The 20,540-nt window shown below is 38.2% G+C and overlaps 2 protein-coding genes across 2 annotated transcripts; one reads left to right on the top strand and one right to left on the bottom strand.

Annotated features, from left to right (window-relative positions):
- Positions 1–1,663: 1,663 nt before the first annotated feature.
- LOC129241721 (nedd8-activating enzyme E1 catalytic subunit) lies at positions 1,664–3,539 on the top strand. The gene is made up of 5 exons (XM_054878201.1): positions 1,664–1,927; positions 1,989–2,658; positions 2,747–2,828; positions 2,887–3,112; positions 3,181–3,539. Exons 1-5 carry the CDS (start codon positions 1,744–1,746, stop codon positions 3,387–3,389), a joined length of 1,371 nt encoding a protein of 456 aa, XP_054734176.1. The 5' UTR covers positions 1,664–1,743; the 3' UTR covers positions 3,390–3,539.
- Positions 3,465–18,853, bottom strand: LOC129241722 (centrosomal protein cep290). Its single transcript, XM_054878203.1, has 18 exons — positions 18,631–18,853; positions 18,450–18,553; positions 18,163–18,342; positions 16,726–17,169; positions 16,070–16,656; positions 15,818–16,007; positions 15,639–15,762; positions 14,452–15,582; positions 12,006–12,159; positions 11,722–11,947; positions 10,860–11,659; positions 9,332–9,452; positions 8,703–9,265; positions 8,145–8,277; positions 7,023–8,077; positions 4,079–4,274; positions 3,869–3,994; positions 3,465–3,752 (listed from the first exon to the last, which is right to left on the bottom strand). The coding sequence occupies exons 1-18, from the start codon at positions 18,851–18,853 to the stop codon at positions 3,555–3,557; spliced, it is 6,555 nt and encodes a 2,184-aa protein (XP_054734178.1). The 3' UTR covers positions 3,465–3,554.
- Positions 18,854–20,540: the final 1,687 nt, after the last annotated feature.

Raw genomic sequence — 20,540 nt, 5'->3', positions numbered from 1 at the left:
CTATGAAAGTCCCAACCTCCTAGGGTCCCTATAGTACCCCCAGGAAAACTTTAAAAATTGCTTTTTTACGACAGTATTTGCAGCTTGTATTGAAATACAGTTGAAAGAAGTGTATACAGCAATTGTCAACCCAGCAGGCATTTAACGTAGATTTTATAATTCATACCACTTATAAAATTATTGTTTAATCGTAAAATTTATACATGGCCCTGGCGAAACTGTGGGTTAAAAAATGGTACGATTTTGTACTATTTCACTATTTAAAAAAGTAGTTCCTCTAGCTTAAGCAAAAAATAAGTATTTAAAACGTTAAATATTGCTATTAATTCTTAATTGTAATTTATAAAAAGTGCTATAAATCAAAAGGCTGATATAGTGACTATATTTTCGTGTTATAATTTTTAAATTCGGTCTATGCACTTAGACATTATAAACAATTTTATCGTGGTAGCAATGGAAAGCCAACCCAAAATTTCATATGACATTTTATTTGTGCCACAATTAACGGCAATTATTTCTAAACGTCAAAAAGTGTTTACTTGAAAATTTCGGGTAGTTTTCGTTTCTTCACGTTCTTGCTCTTTTTGTGCATCTGCTGCCACCAGTTTTAAAAAGATAAGAAACACGCCTAATCCCTAACGATTGCCTATGCACAATCACGATGCATAGAATTCAGAACTCGTGGCAACCACAATTTTATAATACGTTCACATATAAGTAGATGATCTACTTTTTCGCGCTTAACTCAAAATCTGTAATTAAAAAGCGCTCAAAATTTTTCTCTCAAAATCTGAAATGGATGGCGGCAAAGAAAAACAGGTCTGTAAACATAATTATAATAAAAGTTTTGTTAAATATTGTTAATTGTGGATTCATTTTGCAGAAAACAGCGTGTGTCCATAAACGTTTTGTATAATTGGCGCGTAGAATGTTTGGGTGTTTGGCCGAGCTCCTCCTCCTATTTCTGGCGTGCGTTGTGATGTTGTTCCACAAATGGAGGGACCTAAATTTTCAAGCCGACTTCGAACGGTAGATATTTTTATGAGGAGCTTTTTCATGGCAAAAAGACACTTGGAGGTTTGCCATTGACTGCCGAGGGGCGACCGCTATTAGAAAAATATTTTTCTTAATTTTGTTGTTTCACTGAGATTCGAACCAACGTTCTCTCTGTGAATTCCGCACCAAACCATTCGGCTACGGCGGTCGCCATGTCCTCTTATTACTTATTATAAAATGTAATATAGAATATCCCATGCGCATTGCTACCATAATTTTTTGCAACCTCAGTAAACGTCGCATACGGATTTCCTCCAACTGGTTATTATTAGCAGCCAATTGCGCAATTAAATTAGCTATTCTTTCTCCTTGTATTTTCTTCATATCGTTAATAATAATTAAAGAACCCAAAAACACCGAAATATTCCATCAAAATAATTTCTATGAAGAAAAACCTCTCAAAGCAGTATTGAACGGGTAGATTAATTTGGTGGATTTATAGGTGATTAATGCATATGTGAACGTGTTATTACTTCGGATGGCCAAGCCCTATAATTATCACTTTTCAAAAGTCCGTTAATAAGATTACGAAAAAGGGAAATTTTAATTTTTAAAATTGGCATTACTGCTGTTTGTTATGCCGGCAAACAGCTGATTTATGTTTCCAGATATTTTGCCAACTTGGGTTTTTTCATTGAAGTAAACGTAAACGTATTTCAATTGGATTGTGCTTGTGATAAATTTGAAATGGCATCCGATATAGGAACCATTGGATCAGGTTCCCCTAATGCGCTGAATTCTTTAAATAGCAAGAGGTGGAACAGTCTGCGTCACATATTGGAGCGACCGGGGCCATTCTGCAAGGCTGATTTTACAGCGTCAGCTGAAAATTTGGAAATTTTGCAAAATGTGCTCAAAATTCTTGTTATAGGTATGAATATATAATATTCCATGGAGAATAGAAGATGTACATACGTTGAATTGTGTTGTAGGTGCTGGTGGCCTTGGATGTGAACTGCTCAAAGATCTTGCGATGATGGGATTTGGCAATTTACACGTAATCGATATGGATACAATTGAATTGTCGAATTTGAATCGCCAATTCCTGTTCAGACGTAAAGACCTCGGTTTATCCAAGGCGGAGTGTGCAGCGCGTTTTATAAACAATCGTGTGCCTACCTGTCGTGTGACACCACATTTCGCTAAAATCCAAGATTTTGACGAGGGTTTCTATTCACAATTTCACATTATTGTATGTGGTTTAGATTCGATAGTTGCACGTCGTTGGATAAATGGCATGCTTATTTCCATGCTGGATTACAGTGAAGATGGTAGCGTTGATCCATCTACTATTATACCTTTGGTTGATGGTGGCACTGAAGGTTTCAAAGGCAATGCTCGTGTCATCTTGCCTGGACTTACGTCTTGTATTGAATGTACGTTAGATTTGTTCCCACCACAAGTGACATATCCATTGTGCACCATTGCCAATACACCACGCCTGCCAGAACATTGCATAGAGTACGTCAAAATAATACAGTGGGATAAGGAAAACCCATTTGGTGCACCATTGGATGGTGATGATCCGCAACATATTGCATGGGTATACGAACGTTCGCTAGAGCGTTCTAATCAATTTAATATATCAGGAGTTACTTACAGGTGAGTTGAGCTATGTAGCGAAAAGCAAGATTTCGCAAGTATTTTCGTATATTTTTTCAAAAATTAAAAATAAATATTATATTACAAGGTTGGTGCAAGGCGTTATCAAACACATAATTCCAGCTGTAGCTAGTACTAATGCTGTTATTGCCGCAGTTTGCGCCACTGAGGTAAATACAAGATTTGCTTCCAGTTACGTTTACATTAGAAAATTCTCTTCATTAAAAGGTTTTCAAATTGGCAACGAGCTGCTATGATAACATGAATAACTATATGAACTTCAACGACATAGACGGCATTTATACCTACACTTACCCACCGGAAAAAAGCGATACTTGTTTGGCTTGTAGTAATGTACCGCAAGATTTGAATGTTGATGACCCAAACACTACTACACTTGATGACGTAATTAAGATACTCTGCGATAGTCCACGTTTCCAATTAAAAAGCCCAGGTATGGCAAGAAAGCAAAATTATAAAATGCAGTTCCTGAGCCAATGTATATATAAATGTCATTTATAGGTTTAACTACAATATTTGATGGCAAAAATAAAACACTTTACATGTCGACGGTGAAGAATATAGAGCAACAAACACGCAAACATCTCACTATGTCATTAGCTGAACTAGGGCTCGTTGACGGAGCCAGCATCATGGTCAGTGATGTGAATATGCCGACCACAATCACACTACAATTAAAATACAATCCTAATGAAGTGGAAATGAAATGAATAACAATGTCGTTTTTTTTTTTGTTTTTATAAGAAAATACAAACAAAAGGTTTTATATTATCGTTATTGTCGTAATTATGATGTAAAAGAATACGTTAGATGACATTAAAATCAATCAACTATTGTAATAAATTAAAATTGTACTTCCACTTTAGTTTGCGCAATTATTCACTAGTTTCGTCTATCACGGGAACGTTTTGAAGCTCGGAACATTTGCGCTTCCACAAGAGTAATTGCTCCTTGAGCACCTTTTCTTTGGCGGCGGCACGTGTGAGTAGAACTTTTGCTTTTTGCAACAGTTGCGTTTTTTTACTAAGTTGTTCCTTGATAAATGCCAGCTCGTCATTAACATGAGTGTCGGTCTGTGTAAAGTAAAAAGAAAATTTTGAATATGAATAATAGAGGAGTAGCTAAATATCTCAATTGAAAAACTGTAGGAACTTTTATTGTATAGATACAGTGAATTTCTTTAACTAACCTTGCAGCAATTTCTGCATTTCGCTTTCATACTCAACTCCACTTGCAAAGCAGCTATTTTATCCAGCGATTCGGTATACAGTTTTTGTAATCTACTCATATCTCCACTAGTTGCTTCGTTTGTGTTCTTAGAGAGTGCAAGAAAATTCATATATAAATAGATATACATCTGTAGCATGTAATTGGGTTTATTATTTGACACGACACTTACTCGTGATTCGCAAGAACGTCGACCATCTTTAAGGAACTTATTTTCTGCGCGCAGTTTTTCCACAATGCCACGCAATGAAAGTATTGTCTGCTCAGCTGACTGACCCAATTGCGTATTTATTTTAATGCCTGAACATTTGCACAATTCCCGCCGCGCTTCAGCTTGAGCCATTTCTTCTTTTAAGGCAATAATGTAACTAAAAAAAAGGAGTAAATTTATATACCGCGCATCTTACAGTAAAATTTAATTTAGGTTGGCTATTAATTTTTGCATGCTAAGAAATTAAGTCTTTTCAATTAAAAAATGCGACCTCAAGCTTGAGCGAAATTTTTAAGTCCTTGTCGAGATCAGCAAATCTACCCAAAAGTTGGCGTTGGCATCGCACCGACCATTTCTCAAAATTTACCTTCGACGTATGCATTTATTTTGAGGGGTCGTTATTTATAACCAATTTTGTATCATTTATAATAAAACGGTTGCCGTAGTTGAATGGACGGGATAGTGCAAGCAATTTTTTAAACTACCAAGTTCGATGGGAAATTCTAGAAATTGTGGCAAAAGTATAGTTTTTTAACTGTCAAAAAGTCAGCCATTGCTGCGCGAAGTCTTTCAAATCGGCATCAGAAAAAATTTTATTTGCACGACTGCTTTATTCTTATCTTTCAATAGTAAATTACCATCAACAACGAAATTACCAAAGAAAATCGTTTTGTTCATGAAGCAGATAATTTGTAAAATTTGTTGTTACGAACTATCAAGTTTTGGAGTTCATGTATCCAAAAAACTTGCCAAGTAGGGGAAAGTGGGAGAACAGAATGACACTTCATTTTGAGGGGAAATTGCAAGTTTTTACTGCATAAATTCTTACTTGTAAGAGTTTGCAAGTGAGAAAAACAACTGATCGCGATGTGAAAATAAACACGAATTAAAATTTGCGAAATGAATCAAAGATCAAAATAAAAAAAGGTGATTAAAATGGAGAATGTGAGTAAATATATTTTAGATAAAACGTAAAAAGTTTATTTGAAGTCAGATATCAAATAGGAACCGGCCAATGATATAGAGGTATGTACTTCTGCCTCAAGCCTCAACTGAAAAAATTTTTAATTTTTGTGATTTTTCCCGCCAACAATTTAATCAGCTGTTCGTTAAACTTGCAAATTGTTATTGGCTTTGCGTTCATGTACTTGTTTTGATATTTTTCTCTTTGAGGGCGAGTTCTCGGAAATTAAGTTACCGGATTATTTTTGCATGAACAAACCTTATATTTACAGAAAACTCCATTTTTTTATTTACATTTTCACCTACACCTATTTAGAGGGTGATCAGATTGGACGCACTTTTGCCAAAAGTTTTGTTTTTGTAATATCACGCGTAACTACTGTCAAACTAAATACATTTTTTTTTCAGTATTCATTGGAATTTCATCAGGGAGAGACTGACGCCTCAACAACGTTTACAAATCGTAAAATTGTATTAATATACGAAAATTGACGCTCTGTGAAAAGTGTTCATCGCGGGCTCAGGCCAACTTATCGCGATCAGTTATGAGTTCCATTTTTGGCTTAATGGCTACGTCAATAAACAAAATTGCCGTATTTGCGCTGAAAAACAACCGGAAGCCATTCAAGAACAGTCATTGCATTCATTAAAAACAACCATTTGATGCGACCTATGGGCTGGTGGAATCATCGGTCCAAATTTCTTCGACGACGAGACTGATGCAAATGTAAAAGTGAATGGCGAACGCTTTCGAGCCATGATAAACGACTTTTTGATGCCGGAATTTAATCGATTGATGCCCGTGATCTCTACAAAATTTGGTTCCATTTAATCTGTCGCATGTCGGCAGGCAGTGGCGAATCTCCGAGTGTATTTCTGCCATGAAAGAGCTTTTAAAAACCATCGGTGAGTAATTAAAAAAAAAAATTATGAGTAATTAAAAAAAATTTTCTTATATAGATTCTTTCCATTTCAATTCAAAAGGGCTATTCGGGACATGTTCTTCGATTTCGATGTAACTCAAATATGTTGCTCTCTGGTCAAAATAATGAGACCCGTATTTTTTTGTTCGCCCGAAAAAAAAATTTTTCAAGCTTTATCGGCAAATTTTGTTTTTCGGCTCAAAATCGATTTTTTTTTAATAATATAAGAATTTTTTTTTAAATGCTAATAACTTAGTCAAAAATAAACCGATTTTAATAATTTTGGGTTCGAAATGATTGTCATTACTTACACGAGCGATTTCATGTAGAAACAATTGCAAAAAAGTAGTTGAAAATTTTTTAGTTTGCAAAAAACAAAAAGTGCGAAACAGGTTTTTTACTCAAAAATTCATTACTCAATAACAACTCATTTTAGCTACTGGGCATTCAGCTTAATTGAAGTTTGAGGTGTCCTCTTGATTTGGAAAAAGTTATAAAAAAAAAAATACACTTTTTGAAATATTGAATTTCGAAAAAATTTCAATTTTTTTTCTTTTTTGCTAAATAAAAAATTTTCAACTACTTTTTTGCAATTGTTTCCACATGAAGTCGCTCGTGTAAGTAATTACGATCATTTTGAACCCAAAATTATTAAAATCGGTTCATATTTGACTAAGTTATGGGCGTTTCAAAAAAGTTTTTCTTATACAATTAAAAAAAATCGAGCTTGAGCCGAACAATAAAATTGCCGATAACTCTTGAAAAAATTTTTTTTCGGGCGAACAAAAAAATACGTGTCTCATTATTTTGACCAGAGAGCAACATATTTGAGTTTCATCGAAATCGAAGAACATGACCCGAATAGCCCGGTTGAATTGAAATGGAAAGCATCTACAACTATCTACGGAGAAAATAATGGATGTCTTTTCCCCTAAACTTTATATTTTCATTCCTTTACCTTTGTGTGCGCGTGGGTATAATAACGAATAACAAAAAAATTCTCAATAGCCATCACTTACTCTTCCAAGTATTTGATGCGCTTCTGCAAACGCTCTGTGGCATCACCTTGTCGCATTAGATCATTGTCAAGTTGCAATTGTAAATTCTTAGCTTCCAAACGTATGTTCTGTGCCTCGATCTCCGAAAGTTTCTCTTGTAATTTCTCCATTTCCGTTGTGAGCGCATTGCTGCCTTTGCCTTCCAATTCCATCGCAAGTATCTTGCGTTGCTGTAGTTCAATTCGCGCTTTAAGCGCCTCAATCAATTCCGAATGTGGTTGATGTTTATCGGTCACACTGCATACATCGCCACTACCACTAGCCCCGACACAGAAATGTCCATGTGTCCGCATATGCTTATGACGGTCAATCGCACTGTGTGCCGGTGAACTGCATTCGCTACTCGCGCCCGTGTATGTTTCTGGACTTTCAGAAGGCGTATACTTACTACTGTTACTGCCACCATGCTGCAAATTCGGGCAGGATGGTGTGCGACAACATTTCATGGTCTGCATTCCAACGCATTGCCCAGCTTTGCCGAGTTTTATTTCGAGCGTTTGTTTCTCCTTTTCCAAGCGCGCAATCATTGTTCGTGCAGACTGCAAGAGGCTACGCGTTTTCTCCAAAGCACCATCTGTTTCCTCGTATTTTGCCTTGAATTTTTCGGCACTCTGTTGCCAACGCTTCTGTTTTTCCCAAAGACCAACTTCGGCTGCACTTTTCGCACGCTTCGCATCGAGCACAATTTGTTGGCGTTGTATTTGGGCGCGCGCTTCTTCTAGCTCCAGTTCGAGTGCATGTATGCGTTTCTGCAGGTTCTCAGTTTTAACTCGTGCATTTAGTTCGGACTTAATGGAAACCACAGGACGTTTTATGAGTTGATTGCGTAGTGATTGATTTAATTCTCGCGCCTGTTTTTCACGTTGTGTCAAGCTAGAGATTTGACGTCGCAGTGCTTCGACTTGTGTGTGGTAAATTTTGTTTGTTGCCTCGGTGCGCGTTAGATCGGCATGCAGTTTCGATATCTGATCGGCCGAGTAACTGGAGGAGTCTTTAATGTAGCGTTGCTGGTCGTCCTGGCATTGGAGGTGAGATTATGCAAATGTAATTTGAGTTCATAAAATTCAATTTAAAAGATATTACGTGAAAATTGTTGAGTGTCTCTGTAAGGTCATTGATATGCTTGTCCTTCTCTTCCAGCAGCAATCTTAATTGTTCTACTTCCGGATTAATAGTGGACTCCAACGACTTTTCGCGCTGCTCATAGAGATTTACTCTGTAATAAATTAATATCAAGTTATGCGACCTAAGCTTCTAAATGAGTTCACATTATTTTAATTAATCTATGTAAAGGGTTTTTCAATTGGCGCGGGTCGATTTTGGCAGCCTTTTTGTTTTGGTGACATCTGTCAAATCTTTTGTTTATTTTGTCAGTTGTTTATGCCAAATCATCATGGCAAGTTACACGATTGAACAACACGCGCGCATTGCGCCCATTTTTCGGTAGACGTGGTGTCCCTTCCAATTTCTTATGGCCCATATTGAAGCATATGGACCTAGACGACATGTGGTTCCAGCAGGACAGCGCTACGTGCCACACAGCAAACGCTATTTTATTCCATTTCAACATCTACCCGCCCTTATTGAAAAACCCTTTATAACTAAATGTTCGAATAGTTCGAAAAAACAGTTGTAACTCACTTTTCCTTTAATAAATTCAGTTCATCCTCCTTAACAGACATCGTTTTCTCCCAATAGCTAGCTTTCTCCTTCAACTCTTTAATGTGTTTAAGCAGCGATGACGTTTCCTTCAGAGTTTCTGTGTCTTGCTTTTCTAACTGTTCACTGCCATCTACAAGTATTGCCGTTTTAACCTCATCTCCATTATGTTCATTTGTCGATGATGCCGCGGGATCTTGTCGAAACATCTCCTCGATTTTCTCATCGGTTAACTCATTCAAACTATTATCTCCGCTATCATCGCTGCCCCCACCGGCAGCGCCTGTAGCGAGTTCCAGCTTTTCTAAAGAATTTTTACGCGCACTAATACTCTCTAATTTGGTCTTCAACTCAAGTATTTCCATATCTTTGGTTTTGATGTTGAAATTCAAATTTGTAATCGTAGTCTTGAGATCCATAATTTCATTGTTCAGCTTTGTGTTGGTAATTTGAATGTGCTCACGTTCAGTTTGTAGGAGGTCCTGATATTTACTAATGGACTTATCTTTTTCACTGAGTAGTGTGTGGAATGAGAGTATAGTTTTCTATAACGCAAATTATGGCAAAGAATACAATTTCATTTATTTATTTCATTTTATTCATTAGCATACCTCAATAATATCGCCCTTTGGACTTGTGTCCGTTTGAGCAGCTGTCTTAGTATCGTCGAACTTCCTACTAAGCTCTAATTGGCCTTGAATGTCCGCAATGCGTTTATTAGCTGCTAAAAGCCTGGAATTTAAATTGTATGTTATTTACAATTATCACTGACAGACAATGGGTGAAATATCGGATTTTTGAAATGTACAGTTATTTATATATATGGACGATGGGTATGTTTGTGCCTAATTTGCTCTTTTTCATTAGACGCGGGCCGATAGACAGGCAGAGAGGCGGGACAAGACAAACAAACCTATGGACTCGAATCTCATGGTACTTACCGAGAGCAGTTATTACCCAACGTCTATTCAAAATCCTCCCCGACATACTCAACATACGCCCAGCCGAATGTGAAGGAACCATCCCTCGCTCATATAAGGCAATTACACTTTAACAACATCCAGGAATATACTGATGACCGGGTGTAAGGTTTCTGAGACGAGCTTAGTCCCTTTCCTGGTAAGCTTATCACAGCAGTTTCATTTCCCACTAAGTTCCTATGTCCTGGAACCCAGATCAGCTCATGAGATTGCGTTCCAAGAAATTTGATCTGCTCCTTACTAAAGTTGACTAGTTTGGATCTGTACCATCGGAAGAAAATTTAATACCTCCTTCGCTTCTACGTTCCCTTTTGCTTGAAAAACACTAGCAGTACTCGGCAATTTTAAGGAAATAGATAAAATGGCTGGTTTAGTGAAAACCCGTGCTGAGACTCCTGATTCCATCTGTGAAGAAAGAGGTACCAGCTTCGGTGCAGATTTTCTCTTCTTTCCAATTCTTACACTTGGAAAGATTGCCTGGCAAGACCCTCAAACTCTAGTTTGCGGATAGAGAGATCTGTACGAAGTTCAGAGAAATTACGTGTTAACTTCCTAAAAATGCTACCATGTCCTTTGAGAGATTGCCTCAAGAAGCCAGCCTCCTTTAACTTGATTGCACGTTGAGCAGCGATGGAAGTAACATAAGAATTGTCGATGTAAAGGAAGTACATGCAAAACGATTTATACGTTAGTTATACGTATATATATAATAGTGGCTTCCATTCTGCGTTGGGTGCTTGGCTGAGCTCCTTCTCCTATTTGTGATGTGCGTCTCTATGTTTTTCCAAAAATGGAGGAAATCATTACCTAGATTTTTATGCCGCCTCCGAATGGCAGATATATTTTATAAAGAGCTTTTTCATGGCAGAAATACATTCGAGGGCTTGCTATTGCCTACGGAGCCCCTCCCCCGCTATTAGAGAAAAATGTTCTATTAGCCGGGTTTTCGAGCTCGAAAAGTATTCACGTACCAACCATTCGACTATGGCGACTATCTGATAAAGAGAATATTTTTTTTTTTAATTCTTAGAGTATTCCTAAAAGGTCCTAGTAACAAGACGATACTCGACCATATTTGCCATAATGTTCATTGTTGTAGAAAGCAACAGACTTCAGCGACTTAATAGATATAATTTTCTTAAGTTGCATGCGCACTTACTCGTCTTTATTTTCCGCAAGCTTAATGTCTCGTTCTTTTAATTTTTGCTGCATTTCCTTCACTTGCTGCTCAAGCTCTTTGGACAACTTTACATCTTCAACTTGTTGCTCTGTAAGTGTTGAACTCTCGGTTTGTACACTATGACATTCCGTCACTTCGCTTTCCGTTTGTACCACGGCATCGTTAGTTTCTTTGCTAATTAGTTGATCTTTTAGTTCGATTGGCTCTTTAGCATCATTAGCAAATCGTTCAAGCTCTTGAGACGACTGTGGTGGGCTTAAGCGTGCCGCTTCTTTTTCCGTTGATCTTGATTGGTCGGGTGTTTTATTTTCTACATTATGCGTCTCCACAGCATGGGTTTCGTTCAGCTCCTCAGAGGTTTGTGTTGTAGCGCTTACTTTTTGTATGCGTCGCATAGGGGAGCCGATGGGTGAAAGGTTTTTATCTAACATCTCAACTGTTGATTTTTTCCTAAGTGGATGCGCTTCTGCGTTAGCCGATAACTTACGTTCAGCTGGCACTGGTGCATTAGTATTGGTGGCTACATCTTTTTGACGCACGCTGAGACATTCTTCTTCATTTTTCTCGGCAGGTTGGGGCGTTTTCTCATCACTTGAAGTGCTCGGATGGCTCTCGCTTACACGGTCACCGAAAATCGCGACTACTGTTTGCCAATGCTCAGATTCATTCGCAGAACGTATGCGTTGCTCCAGCAGCTCTGCTTCCAGGGAATCGTATTTTCTTTGCAAATCTTGCAAATTTTCTTCCAACAATTTACACTGCGTTTCTGATTTAATGAGCTGAAAAAAATATTATATTCACGGTTTAATAAATAGATTTCTGCTAATTTTGTTTGTTATACTTTGATTAAGCTATGCGAATCGTCCACAAACAAATTTTCAGTTTTTAACTTAGCCATAATTGTCTCCTTAACATTCTCAACGAGTTTATCGGTTCTATCATTTTCAGTGCTTCGAAGAGATTTCTTTGTAAATTTGGTATATGCAAAAACAAAATTTGTCAGGAAGATAAGCGGTGTAAATTTGGCGTATTTTTCTCGCAAAACATATAACGATTTTTGCAGAAACCTGTAAAAATGGAAATTCAGTGAAAAAATGTGTGTGTAAAATGCTTATTCGTTCTTACTTGATCTTGATATCCTTAGAATTGCGTTCCAACTGGAAGCCCTTGGTGAGTTGGATAAGTTTATGGTCCTTAGCATCTGAATCACGTTCTAGTACCGAGCACTTCTGCTTTAGTTGGTCAAAGTCAAAACGCAAATTCGACAACTCTTGTTTGGCTTAAAAAAAAAAATTCATGGCAAATGTTCCACAAATATTGTGCGAAACCCGTCATAGTGAGAGATTATTGCTAGTGGCTAGTTTTTTAATATTTTTTTAAAATACTCGTAGATAACAAAATTAATCTCGATCGCTATTTTCCATGCCTTGCATATCAGAATCTTACCAAGTAATGATGCTATTTTCTCTTTCTAGAATGACCGGGTCACAAGGCTCAACAATTTTGGAATAAACTGAGAAATATATGCATCTTACGGGTCTTTGTTAACAAAATAATATGAAAGCCCGGTAGCCCGCATGACTTACCACCATGTGATAGTGGTGGTGATGGCAATGGTAAAGGTTTTTGGGTTTCCTGTTTTGGGTTGTTTTTGTTAAAGCCGAAAAATGGGGTTTATCCCATCAATGGCTCTCCCGCACCTTTTTTGGCATAAATGTCTGCCTTCTGGTTTCCTTCGTGGCCCTCATGTCCTGGTACCCACAGCAGGGAAACTTGATCGATAGCCGCCGGTGTGTTGAGTGTCTTGTTACATTCTATAGGGACTTTTGAATTAAGCGTTAATCTATTTAAGGGTTTGAGGACTAATTGACTGTCCGAGAGTATTTTAATTTTTTACTTTTTCAATCTCTTTTTGAATACCATTTCCATTGTTTCCATCTCCGCTGGGAAAATTTAGTACCTGTACTCTAGACCCCACTATTCCTGCTCCTACCCCTTGGAGCGTTTTGGATCCATCTGTATTCCATTTTTCAAGTCATCATGTAGCCATGTTGGGATTGTTTTCCGTTCCATATATCGTAGTGATAGTCTATACTTATACTGTTAATCTATGTGATATTTGAGATCACAGTGGTTTGTAGGGTTGGGATGAGACTGAAAAACTTTGTCGATTACTACTGTTCTATATCTGGTTCTTTCAGTTTGCTTGTGCGCATCCCTGTTTTCTTAGTCGACTAATGGTTCCCAAGTTCCCAAGAAACTTTACGTACGGCATGCCGAAGCCAACAAAATCACCGTATTTTTCTGCGTTGTGTAATTTTTAATTGTGAGCTTGATTAAATTGAAGAAGTCACACCAAAGGGATTTGATTCGGAAAGGTACTTTCAGATTTGGCTGGAGTCAAAGAATGTGTTTAACCTCATTCTTACCTATTTACAAAGCCAAATAAGCGGCGATTACAAGTAGTCACAGACCGACCACCTGTGTCAATTTTTCTTACCTAAGATCTTCTCCAAGATTTGACAAATTTTATGACTTATTTTGCGCAATTGTATAGATTACACTTAGGTTTAGGCTTTAGGTAGGAATAGAAAGGCTTCCTCTGCATTGGATAGATCAGTTGGAGAAGGACTCGGCTTCTCTAGGCTCATCCAAATGGCGCCAGTTAGCACGAGAAAGAAACGACCCTTAAGCGGTTATTGCGCCAATCAAGAAGAAGAAGCTTCTCGCTGCTGCAGTGCAGCCTATATACCGTCGGCTCAATGGATCTTGTTGTCTAAGGTCCCTTCTTGATATTCTCACCTCATCTTGGTCGAGTAGAAGTACTTGATCCTCCACACTATATACTGGCTTGGGTTCTTCTTCGTCATATTCCCCATTTAACAGACTTGAGAAATGCTCCTTTAATATTTCAAGTGTACCAGATTTCCAATCCTGTCTTTCCAAGAACAAGATATTACTTGAAACCATTTTATTTCTGTCTTTTTCGATGAAATTCAGGTTGAATTCCTCTTTGCTAACATCTCAAACTCTTCGTGCTGCCGTCTTTCTACCTCTATTTTCTTTTTTATTGAAAATATTATGTCATTCCTCTTTTTCTTCAAATATCGCTCAAGTGGCTCTCAAATTCACCAGACGCGAGTCCGATTCAATTCAATTCAGAACATTTTGGAGAGTAAGGTCCGAACTAAAAGTTTCACCAGTCTCGAGGCGCTGAAAAAGCCATTGTCTGCGAGTGGGCCAAAATACCTGTTAGTCACATTTGGGCTGTTTGCGATGCGTTAGGGTAAAAATGGTCATATCGAGCAAAAGTAAATTGATTCTTAATTTTGTATTATTGTCACACATTTTGTACTTCGAATGGAATAAAAGTAATTTTCCAAGCTAAATTTGTTTTTTTTAATTGGTTACACTTCGAGTGGCGGACCCTGTATTTTATCGATGGTAGGTTTTTGAAAAACTATCAGTCCCTATCGCGCCCATAACCGTTGGTTTCACACCGCTATGCCACAGGTGCATAATGATCAGCTTAGCAAAATAAGGATGATAGGGACTAGCAAAAACTACTTACCACTATCGAGTTCCCTTTGCATTTTCGCCAATAACAGATTCTTTTCTGTATTACTTTGTAGATCTGCTACCAGATGTCGCAGATTAACATGGTTATCCGTGATTTCATTCAAAAGTTTTTGTTGAGATTGAATTTGGCTTTGAGCAATCTCCAGTAAACTTTCAAGTTGTGCAGACTTCCTCAATGATTCTTCACGCTGCTGTTGTGATTCCTTCAGCGTTGTTTGCAGCTCTTTATATTCCTCAAAAGTTAAATAGTCCAATTGTAGATTTTCATTTATAATGCCATAGTCCGCACACACATCGGGAATTTGAAAGTCGGCTGCCAATTTACCACTAAAGAGCTGTTCAATGATGAACGCAAGTTGCGCGCGTAAATCTGAATTGACCGCTTGCACTTGTAAATAGTCCTCTTTGCTATAATTTCCTGCATTTAGTAATTGGTTATACTCTTTTTCAACGCAGGCCAGTTTATCCTCAAGTGAGCCTTTATCTTTTTGGAGCGTGGTCACTTGCTCTATGTGACGTAAATAATTTTGTTTGGCTTCGTTGAGAGTATTATCGTAATCGTCGCGCATGAAAGCATATGAACACTTTTCTTTGTTGAGTTCTAGTTGTACGCTCACAAGTTGTGCAGTCAAATCAGCGCAACGTTGTGTGAGCTCCACGTCACTAGCTTTCATTTGTTCTTGGAGATCTTCAAAACCCTGACGATAAATTTTCAACTCGGCTACTTGTAGTTCCAGATCACGCGCCTCGACTTCAAAAATCGACTTATCACTTGATATGACAGGGAGTTCTTTTTGCTTGATATTTTTGTTGGGCGTGGTAGGGCGAGTGGAAGAATCCAAGGGATTGGGCAAATGAAGTGATAAATCTTCGTCAGCGCCGTTGCGTAGCTCGCTACCTTCACGCATACTTTCCACAGAACTTAGCTCATCAGTCTCATTGCCTTCGCGGTCATGTGTGTGCGGTTGCTGTTTTATAAGCGCACGTAGCGCTTCCTCACGCGCTTTCAGAGCTTGCAGTTCACTTTGCAACCGTTTGGGAGTGCTCGGCACTGAACTAGTGCGTAGTGCTTCGAGCAGTCGGTAGAGCATTTCCGTGTCGATGGTGATGTGATCGGACGCACCTACATGAATGGGAATGTGAATGCCTATTATAAAAATTATTTTACAACTCCTTTACCATCATATTCTCTGAGTTTTTCCAGAATCTCTAACATGCCAGCGCGCAAAGTATCATTTTCATCGAGCACATCTTGATATTTAAGCTGCGTGGTGTCTATGGCTTGATTACACTCATCTGGCATCTATTGGAAAGTATGTTTTGAAATGTGGGTACTAAAACTAATACTTTAAACTCACATCTAAGGATTGTTTACAGTTCGCACAGAAGTTAATAGCAGCGTTATGGACCACATTGCTGGCATTTACACTTTCGGTCACCTCACCGACCTCGCTAGGTATGTGCAGGCTATCCATGGTAGCTTTGTCCTCTTCAACCGCAGGTGGAGATGTCGTCTGTAGTTGCTTTTGAATATCCAACAATTCTTTTCTGTAGTTCATAAAATATTAATTATAAGCATTGCAAAAAGGTAATAATTGAATATCTTCCACCTCAAATCGTTTTTGTCCAGCTTCAACTGAAGGCGCATTTCTTCTGAAGCGCGCAACTTCAACGTGAGTCGTTCAATCATTTTATCTTTATTGCGTTCTTTGGCTATCAGATTCTTCGCCGATATTACCATGTCATCGGGTATATTCAAACGTTTTCGCAGTATACCATTCTCATGTGCAATTTCGTGCATCGAATTGAGTTCCATAATTAGGGCGCGTATTTGTTTGTCCCGTGAAATGACCTTCTGCTCAAGGGCAGTGCATTTGCGCAATGTCTTTACCAGACCTTCTTCGCCAAGTTGGTAAGCTTCGAGCTCTGAAATGGCTTGCATTGCTTGCTTGGACTTAAGCGCATTATCCTCTTCACTGCGGTCCAACATTTCGGAGAGCTCGTTGCAGCGCACGTTGGCCGCATGAAGAGATTCCTCAATGGTCTTACAGCAGGCTCGAGTTTTGTTGGGATTGCGTGCTTCCTCTTTCTCAACAGAGAGTTGGTTCATTAGTTGTGTGGTTGACATCATTTCTTCGGCCAAATATTTTATTTTCAATTCGAGCGATTCGATATGCTTATCACGTGATTCAAGGGCCTTCAAAGAGAAGTAAGTATATGTGTGTATGTGTGTAAATGCAATTTGCAAACAAATAATATCTCTTACATGTAAAAGCTTGGTAGTCTCTTCTTCGTCATCGCTGGTAGTGGCATTCTTGCCCATACCATCCTTGTCGGCGCTGCGCGCTTTACTCTCGACGAGGCTTGTTGGCTCTCCTACCTTTTCGAGGCGCATACGTAATTTCTTCACTTCTTTATTCTTCGCATCCAACATACTTTTCCATGACTGCGCCTTTATTTCCAACTTTTCTATGAAACCCCTCAAATCGCGCTCACTTTTCTCTCGCTCCTCTTCAAGATAGGTGATATTGCCTTCGAGTCGCGTGATTTCAATGTTCAGTTCATTAACAGTTTCTTTCAGTGCCTTTCGCTCGCTATTAACGAGTGTTATATCGGCACTAAGTTGCAGAAGTTTTGCTTTGCTCTGTTGCAGCTCCGTTTCGCATTCGATAATAGTTTTGGACTGTGCTATATTTTGATTTTGAAGCGCCTACAAGATATGACATGGGATAGTGGGATAAATGAATATATGCAAGCATAAGTAACAAAAGTAGCGTCACTCTAAGCACAATAACTCATGAAATAATGAATAGAATAACATGAAATTTTAACAGCTGTTTTTTTAAGGTTAGTACTAACTGAAAAAGAGGCGATTGCAAGAAAAGTCCATGGGTTATATTATGAGTATTCACTTCGTTCCTTGCTTTAATTGTTTTGCGCTTGCATTTTGTTTTTGTAAAATTACCTTATTAGCTTACTGAGTAACCAATTATTGTATGTATAGATAAGCTTGAAAATTTGTATGGAGTAGTTATACTCTAATCAGCTGCTTGAGGTTCATTAATTTTTTGTAATTTTTACGACAGCGAAAAACAAAATGCATTAACGCTAGAATATTTTATTTAAAAATTTTCATTATTTAAATCACAGAAAGGGCATACGCTGGAAATATAGGCACTACTTTGCTATTGCGAAAAATTATTTCCCAGTAGTGCGAAAATAAGCCAAAAAGGACGTTAATATATTTATATATCTGCCGACTCCGAACGGCAGATATTTTTAGGAGGAGCTTTTTCGTGGCAGAAATACACTCGGAGGTTTGCAATTGCCTGCCGAGGGGTGACCGCTATTAGAAAAATGTATTTCTTAATTTTGGTGTTTCACTGAGATTTGAACCTACGTTCTCTCTGAATTCCGAATGGTAGTCACGCACCAACCCCTTCGTCCACGGCGGAGGCTAATACATAGTTAGGTAAAAAAATTACCGAATATTCATTTAAAATATTCATTAAAAAGGAATGAAATTCCTGAATATTCATTAAAAAGGCATGCAATTCCTATTATATATCAACTATACAACATGAAAACTATTGTTGTTCTATGTATGCTAACATCCCTTGCTGCGATACATATTTGAAGGCGCTCAGCCATTGATTCAAATAATTTTTGATTCAATACATACTTATGCATATACATAAATCACCTCTATTTCACGTAGTAATCGCTTAATATGCTTATTCTTCGAGTTGATATTTCGTAATAAATCCTCCTGTTTATCCAGTTCTGAAAGTGGATCAGAGGAGTCCTTATCGCTACCTTCGGCCGCAGCAGTTTGAGCAGCTTCTTGCATGCGCTTTTGCAACTGGAAAATGTCTTCCGTGAGCTGTTGGTATGCAAATAAAAGAATTAAAAAATTCTTTAGCCATCCAAGGAATGTACTTATATAATATAAAATATACAATATTTGCCTTGCAGCAAAACAAGAATTACCTCCTTAATTTTGCCGTTAAGCTCCGTCTTTTCATCTTCTAGCTTTTCTAACATAACTTTAAGTTTTTCATTCTCATCCACTAAACGTTCTGTACGCGAGTCATCTACATAAATAACCAACTGCTCGTCAAATATTTTGAAACAAAAGTAGTTTTCTGTTTTTTTTTGCGCTCCAGCTTACCTTCACTGCTCGCTTTGTCTTCTAGTTGCAACTGTAAGGCTGCTACTTGTTCGCCCTTGTACTGCAACACGGCCAAGGTGACGTCCAAAGTGCGCCGTAAGGACCTCTTAGGTATCTCGTCGATGGCCACAATTAACTGCAGCAGAGTTTCAAACAATTCCTCTTTTTGTTGCGTATTGAATTCGCGAAATCTTCGCGCTGACACTAATTCGGATATTTCCATTTTTAGTTTATTATTATTTAACTGTTTATATTTTAAAATTTACTCGCAGTTGAGTGCGTATTTGGTGGAATATTTTTTTCTCGTTGCTGAAAATGACAGCGGCAATGACAAGTTATGTCGTTTGGTCGCCCTAGTAACTGCAGGTAAACAAAAACTAAAAACTTCAAACAAGAAGCGGAATAATAACAATCCCGCCAATATGCTTTTGCTCATGGTCAGTCCTGTTATTAGGGGTGTATTTAGTTAAAGGTTGGGGGTGAGTTTTTGGCGCTTTGTTTATTTATTTGATACAAGTTTTCTCTCATATGAAAAATGCCTTTATTTAAAGAAATAATTTTTCTGCTCGGTAATAAAATGATTAAATACTGAAGCACCTTTCAGTCAGAAATAGAAGAAAAGTCAACAACAACGCCTTGTGTAATTTAGTTAAATTAGGATAGTAAACAATTCAACTTAATGCGCATTTGCAAACATATCAATAGCGAGCAGTAGTAATATAAATGCCGCCTAATCATTTGCTGTGCATGTTAAAAATAATTCGATATATGTATGCACATTAGGGCGGATCGATTTGTTTGAAAGAAAAATCTTATTACATGCGAAGAGAGTAAAAAAGAAAGAGCTTGATGGCGTTTGTTTGCGCAAAATTTTCTTTGAGATAGTAGGTAAAAAATAAATACGAATTTTATTTCTGAGTATTTACAACTCTTCGAAATGAGATGAGGAGCTGCTAAGAAGCGAGTATAATTTTTGTATTTGCCCGAACCACCATTAATTCGTACCACTACTATTTCCTCCCACACCATAAATGAACACCTCGTTTCAAAATTATAAACACACCACTAGGTTAGGTTGAAATGGTTGCCCATAGAGAGGGCACACTTGGACGAAAATCGAAAATTCGTCCTCTTTGATACCATAGTAAAGGAGATAAGAAGACTGGGAAGAAAGTGGTGGAGGGGGGTTGTGTATTTATTGAAGACAACCGCACGATTACTGATTTACGCTTCGTATTTCTGATGAAATTCATTTGGTTTTAATATCAATGACTCCTATCTCAGCAGACGTGACAATGAGATGAGAGCCAAGATGTTTAAATCTTAGTTAAGGGGAAAGTGCTGAGACGATTCCACCTCATCGTCCATGCAACTAACGGACAAAACAGGACTCGAAGTAATGCCGTCTTTCACAGCATGTGTACCCAACGGCCAATGTCCTGTAAGGGCACCCACGAAATTCGAGAGCTGAGTTTTTGCTAACCTCAGGAGATCCCTCGAGCACCTCCGATACACTCGTGACCAGAAAGATTTCGTTTGTATACTTTCCCAGCGCTCGTTGAGTTGATGAGAAGCCCACCTCTCCAGGAGCAGACAGCAGGTACACAATGAGATCCCAATCCTCGTTTCGCGGGGGTAACTACCGCACAGGTCCTCTATCTAGCCCACTCAGATGAGTTATACTCGTACATTGAAGAATTTGGATGCAATCGAAAGTGAAGTCAGGCACTCCGCAACAAGTTTCGAGTGCACCATCATCGAGCTCAGCGCCCCCATTTGCCGCTTGCCTGTCGACTGTGAACCTCCGTGACAGTTATCAAACAAGTGAGCAGCCAATCAGCTGCTTCTTTAATTGCCGCTACCTCTGTTGAGTATACGACAAGCGCCCCGGAGAAACACATCAATATTTT

This window comes from Anastrepha obliqua, chromosome 3, assembly GCF_027943255.1.
Source record: "Anastrepha obliqua isolate idAnaObli1 chromosome 3, idAnaObli1_1.0, whole genome shotgun sequence".
NCBI lineage: Eukaryota > Metazoa > Arthropoda > Insecta > Diptera > Tephritidae > Anastrepha > Anastrepha obliqua.
Note: the sequence above shows the minus strand (reverse complement) of the source record. Positions and strands in the feature narration are given on the sequence as shown.

What these genes read in the sequence shown, in the direction of transcription:
- LOC129241721 (XM_054878201.1), top strand. Translation starts at nt 1,744, where the DNA reads ATGGCATCCGATATAGGAACCATTGGATCAGGTTCCCCTAATGCGCTG. An exon ending in CCGCAGTTTGCGCCACTGAG is followed by an intron (nt 2,829 to 2,886) that starts GTAAATACAAGA and finishes CTTCATTAAAAG; the next exon opens with GTTTTCAAATTGGCAACGAG. An exon ending in TTTCCAATTAAAAAGCCCAG is followed by an intron (nt 3,113 to 3,180) that starts GTATGGCAAGAA and finishes TGTCATTTATAG; the next exon opens with GTTTAACTACAATATTTGAT.
- LOC129241722 (XM_054878203.1), bottom strand. Translation starts at nt 18,853, where the DNA reads ATGGAAATATCCGAATTAGTGTCAGCGCGAAGATTTCGCGAATTCAAT. An exon ending in AGACTACCAAGCTTTTACAT is followed by an intron (nt 16,657 to 16,725) that starts GTAAGAGATATT and finishes TTCTCTTTGAAG; the next exon opens with GCCCTTGAATCACGTGATAA. An exon ending in GACGTTCTTGCGAATCACGA is followed by an intron (nt 3,995 to 4,078) that starts GTAAGTGTCGTG and finishes GCACTCTCTAAG; the next exon opens with AACACAAACGAAGCAACTAG.